Below are 5,488 nucleotides of genomic sequence, written 5' to 3' on the forward strand. Positions count from 1 at the left end.
GTTCCCCGTGCAAGGCTGCCTAAACATAGCACTTCCAATTGAATACAACTATATGCAGGCAGACTGCTTCTTGCCAGCACTGTCCTTCTGAAATGAACACAGCAAACAACAATTTCAAAGTCTGGTAGAAAGTAACATTAAAAAGTATACCTGCTTTCAGTAGTTCAGCTTAGTTATTCCCACTAGAAACATCTTGTACAGGCTGAACATCGGGGCTCCAGATTAGTGGTAAAACTGACTTCATAGGATCATAGAATCGTAGAATGGCCTTGGATTAGAAGAGACACCAAGGATCATTAAACTCCAACTCCCCTGCCACAGGCAAGGCCACCAACCTCCAGATCTGGTAGCAGACCAGGCTGCCCAGGGCTCCATCCAACCTGGCCTTGAACACCTCCAGGGATGGAGCATCCACAACTTCTTTGGGCAGCCTGTGCCAGCACCTCACCACTCTCTCTGTGAAGAACTTTCCCCTGACATCCAATCTAAGCCTTCCTGCCTTGAGGTCAAATCCATTCCCCCTCGTTCCATCACTGTTTACTCTTGTAAAAAGTTGATTCCCCTCGTTTTTATAATCCCCTTTAAAAAATGGAAGGCTGCAATGAGGTCTCCTCGCAGTCTTCTCTTCTCCAGGCTGAACAAGCCCAGCTCCCTCAGCCTGTCATTATAGGAGAGATGCTCCAGCCCCCTGATCACCTTTGTGGCCCTCCTCTGGACCCTCTCCAACATTTCTCCATCTTTCCTGTACTGGGGAACCCCAGGCCTGGATGCAGTACTCCAGATGGGGCTCAAAAGGGCAGAGTAAAGAAGGACAATCACCTTCCTCACCCTGCTGGCCACCTCTCTTCTGATGGAGCTCAGGATATCATTGGCTTTCTGAGCTGCAACTTCTCCTTATTAGTTCCACTATCAAAACAGGAACAATACAACAGGTGCCGATGGCTAGAGCAGAGAGTTTTTCACACTTCTTCATTTCAGTAGATCTCAGATTTCAGTAGATTTCAGTAGAAGAGGAATGTTGAAGTTGTGCCTTCTGCATGTGCTCCTTCCTCCCCAAATACTCCTGCCTGATGCCTTACCCCACCTGCTGCCGAATGGCTCCACGGCCCCCTGCACCCAGAGCCCTGATGAACCCAGCACTGCTTCAGACACTGTAATAGCACAGCATGACCAAGTTGCACAAATGATGTGTCGCATCCTTCAGCACTTGAGAAGAAAAGCCAGATTTGCATTGTCAGGGAATGGTTTAGTAATTCTGCCAATTAAAACCTGTTTATTTACTACGGCTACTTTTATTATGTTGTTAGTAGTGGTATGTTGATGATGAACAGTGGCTGTGCAGTAAAATCAAGACTGTAGATATTGCAACAGACAATAAAATTCCTCTGTTGCTTAGCTAACATGGTACTTCCCACATTGTATAAGAAATTTGGCAAGTTTAGAGTGATGTTTTAAGTGTTGGGAAATTTCTGTATACTCAAGAGGGTGTTTCTGACAACTGTAGAACAGAGAAATCAAAAGGGGGTGGGAGGAATTTAAAAGAAGAGACAGGTGCAAGAGAGCCTGCAGTCCCACTGTGTGTACGACACTGGCAACATGAGGTCTTTGCTAATCTTGGTGCTTTGCTTCCTGCCCCTGGCTGCTCTGGGGAAAGTCTATGGACGATGTGAGCTGGCAGCAGCTATGAAGCGTCTGGGACTTGATAACTATCGGGGATACAGCCTGGGAAACTGTAAGTCTGTACTCTTATGATTTCCAGGGAGCACACGGGGTGGGAATTTCCATTTAACAAGCTTCTTTAAAGTGAGCAGGTCTGCATGATGTTGGAATTTAGATATTAAGAAGCCATCGGTTTAGTCCATCTCTGCTTGCACAGACTGCAGGTATTTTCTACAGATTTTCCCTTTACGCTCCTTTCCCTATGATTCTTCCTCAGCTGAACAGAGATGCTGTCATCGGAAAGGTTTCCCAGAAGCAGCCTGCCCCGTTCTACCTCCTCAGATCCTAAGTGCTCTGGTTTTACTTGCTTCAGCTCCTTCCTCAGCTTCTTCCCAAGGCTGTGGAGCAAGCAGGAGCAGAGTGCAGAGCCATGCTGGGCAGAGACACTGGTGTCAGGCTGGCTTGGTGGGGATTGCTACAAGGAGTAGTGGGGGAGAAGGGATGCTGTGCATGCTGATGTGGGAAGGTCAGTCAGAAAGAAAGTGGGCTGAGAGGGGATCCTAGAGTCAAGGAGTGAGGGGCCACTTGAAAGCTTCTTTCCTCTGGTGGGCACTGACAACAGATTATTGTTAAACCAATTTCCTTTGAAGGGAAGCGTGCATGCATTCTGTTCCCAGATCTGGAGAGCAATCCATCATGTTCACAGCTGAAACGTGAATCGCTGTCCCCATCCCTCCTCCTTCCTGCTGCCCTGACACGGATGCAGCAGCACATAAATAGGACAAAATGAGGCCATCATAAGCCACGTAAAGTACAAGCAGCTGAAATAAGCCTCATTAAGGTGAGCAGGTATTGATGCAGAAAGAACATGGGGTGAGCCTGGCAGCAGGAGCAATGCGAGCAGCTTTGTTTGGATGCATCTGCACTGCTTGCCAAAAGCACCACCTGTGAGACGTGCTGGGGCTGCCCAAAGCTTCCAAGAGTGGTAGGAGCTGCGCTGCAGAGCACAGCCTGCCCGCCAGCATCCTGAGGCGTGATTTGTGTGTCTGTATATAGGGAGGAATGCACAAAAGCATGCTGGAATTTATTTTTAGGAGTAGAAATCCTGTGCCAGGTTTACTAAGAACATTTTGAAGTTCAGACATGTTGCATGTGTTTTTCACACCTGGTTGGATTGGAAAAACGGTGTGCTCTGGACACAGTCATCTTTCAATTAAGAGAAGAGATGGATTGTGTACCTTCATACATAAGTCAGATACAGGTTTAAAATAATAATCTCGGAGGGTGTTTTTTTTTTCTTTTGAATGGAACTTTGACAGGGGTGTGTGCTGCAAAATTCGAGAGTAACTTCAACACCCATGCTACAAACCGTAACACGGATGGGAGTACTGACTACGGAATCCTACAGATCAACAGCCGCTGGTGGTGCAACGACGGCAGGACCCCAGGCTCCAGGAACCTGTGCAATATCCCATGCTCAGGTGAGCTCAGTTTCTCAAGGCAACAAATGCCCTTCCATAATCCATGTGCTAGTAGATGAGCAAAGGTTGGGTACAACCCCATCTTTAGAACAAAGCAGAACAAAATTCAAACTCACTCTTCTCATTTTCAAAAAGGACATCTGCACTGTAGCCATGCACACATGAGAGGAAAAAGTTTCTTAATGGCAGGAACTGTGTTTCCCTGTCTACCCATCTGAATGTTTCTAGAGAAAAGAGGTTTCAGAGAAGCCATTTATTGATTAGCAGTGGCACTAACCTCTGGAAATTTTTGTTTGAAGGTAGTAAGAGCTTGACCCTTGCAAGATATTGTCCAAAATGCCACTTCCCCATCCCACTAGTGAAGGGGAGGAGAGGTGAATAGATTTGCAAATCCCCACTAGTTAGATAAAGGTGAAGTGACACTCGAGGTCTGTACATACAAAGGAAAAAGCATCATTTTTAATAGGAGACTCCTATGAAACAATCATCCTATACGCGTTGGCCCTCCCACAATTATTTCTAAGTACCATCCATGTGGGATGCATGTGCAACGGCAGGTGTAGGGAGGAAAACATTTTGATCGTGTACTGTGTTTTGTTCATCTGTACAGCCAAACAAATAATGCATCCCTGTAACGCCAACTCATTTTGACACGGACAAGGAATGCCTACACATGTAGCTAGGACCAACACATTCGAGGGAAAATAATCTGCAGGCAGAGTGAAAACGGGACAGCAGCAGAGGTCAGGGTAACCATACTGTAACTGCAAGCTTTCTCATCTGCCTGTGTCCAACACAGCACAGGGCTTATGCTGCCAGCTAATTTGTGATGCTTGTTCACCCCCAAAATGGCCATGTTCACACGGAAAGCAAAATAGAAAAGACTAAAATCTTTCTTTCTCACATCCTTTTAGTTAGGATTTCAGTTTTGTTTAAAGTATGGGTGTTTAGAACAGTGCAATAACCCTTTTGTCTTTCTAGAGCACAGCTGAATGGATGGTTATCTGCCAAGAAAGCCAACTAACAGTGCAGTTAGGTACCATAGGCAAAACAGTTTGGTTGCAGATTAACCATAAAATGATGGCAGAAAGTTGTTTGTTGTCACACTAGTAGCCGCATGCTATATTCTAACTCTATCTTCCAAAGACAAATGCATGAAATAGAGCTTCATCTTGCAGCCTGGATTATTCTGCATTGTTTGTGGCTTTGCTTCACTGGGTTTACTCTGCCTGCATTCTGATAGCTGGAAGCCGCTAGAGGAAAATTCTTTGGTTTTCTTTGGAACTTAGAAACAGAGAAACTGCCACACACCTGAAGGCCTTGCTATTTACCCAGAGAGCAGTGAGGTGCTGGCACAGGCTGCCCAGAGAGGTTGTGGATGCCCCTTCCCTGGAGGTGTTCAAGGCCAGGTTGGATGGGGTCCCTGGCAGCCTGGTCTGGTATTAAATGGGGAGGCTGGTGGCCCTGCCTGTGGCAGTGGGGCTGGATAACCGTGATCCTTGAGGTCTCTTCCAACCCAGGCACTGTCTGATTCCGTGATCCCTTACCAAAGACTGGACAGCAGACATCCCAGAGATGAGTAAGGATCTCTGTGCCTTAGAATGGGGATCTGGAAGCCCAGGGTGGCTGCACGCTGCTCGCAGGTTCCCTTTCCCCAGATCGTGGCGCATCTCTCTCTCTTCTCCCCCACGCCGTCTGTCCCTGCGTGCTGCACACACTGGCGCCGCTCTGCTGCCTGTTTCAGCAGACACCGTGCGGGCCCACGGGAGCGGGGAGCAAAGTGCTCAACGCCAACACGCCGGTCGCCTGAAGACGGTTAAAAATAAAATCATGAAATGACGCTTTTTACGCTTCCCTTCTTAAGCACTGCTGAGCTCGGACATAACGGCGAGCGTGAACTGCGCGAAGAAGATCGTCAGCGATGGAAACGGCATGAACGCGTGGTAGGTGGCGGGGGGTTCCGGGGAGAGGAGCCAACAGCGCCGACGACAGCGCCGTTCCTCAACGCTTCTCTCCCTCCGCTCAGGGTCGCCTGGCGCAACCGCTGCAAGGGCACCGACGTCCACGCGTGGATCAGAGGCTGCCGCCTGTGAGGAGCCGCCGCGCCCAGCCCGCCCGCCGCACGGCCGACCGCTTTGCTAGCGCGACGATCCCCGCTTGGCAGTTTTAAACGCGTTCCTCATTAAAGCCACCATCCGCAAACGGCTTCCCGTCGCTCAGCGCCTCTTTCCGCTGTCTGGGCGCCACTCGCGGCGCGGGCGGGGCGGGGCGGGGGCCGGGCGGGAGCTCGCGGCCAACCGGCGGCCAACAGGCGCCCCGTGACGGCGCCGCCCCGCCTCCGTGACGCG

At 49.3% G+C, this 5,488-nt stretch overlaps 1 protein-coding gene across 1 annotated transcript; it reads left to right on the plus strand.

The window, feature by feature from the left end:
- The first annotated feature begins 853 nt into the window (after window positions 1-853).
- LYZ (lysozyme) lies at window positions 854-5,233 on the plus strand. The gene is made up of 4 exons (XM_042815863.1): window positions 854-1,732; window positions 2,979-3,140; window positions 5,005-5,083; window positions 5,167-5,233. The coding sequence occupies exons 1-4, from the start codon at window positions 1,597-1,599 to the stop codon at window positions 5,231-5,233; spliced, it is 444 nt and encodes a 147-aa protein (XP_042671797.1). The 5' UTR covers window positions 854-1,596.
- The last annotated feature ends 255 nt before the right edge of the window (window positions 5,234-5,488 follow it).

The sequence above is a fragment of the Centrocercus urophasianus genome, unplaced genomic scaffold (genome assembly GCF_019232065.1).
Source record: "Centrocercus urophasianus isolate 14NV4802_14NV808 unplaced genomic scaffold, USGS_Curo_1.0 seq_15, whole genome shotgun sequence".
Lineage (NCBI taxonomy): Eukaryota > Metazoa > Chordata > Aves > Galliformes > Phasianidae > Centrocercus > Centrocercus urophasianus.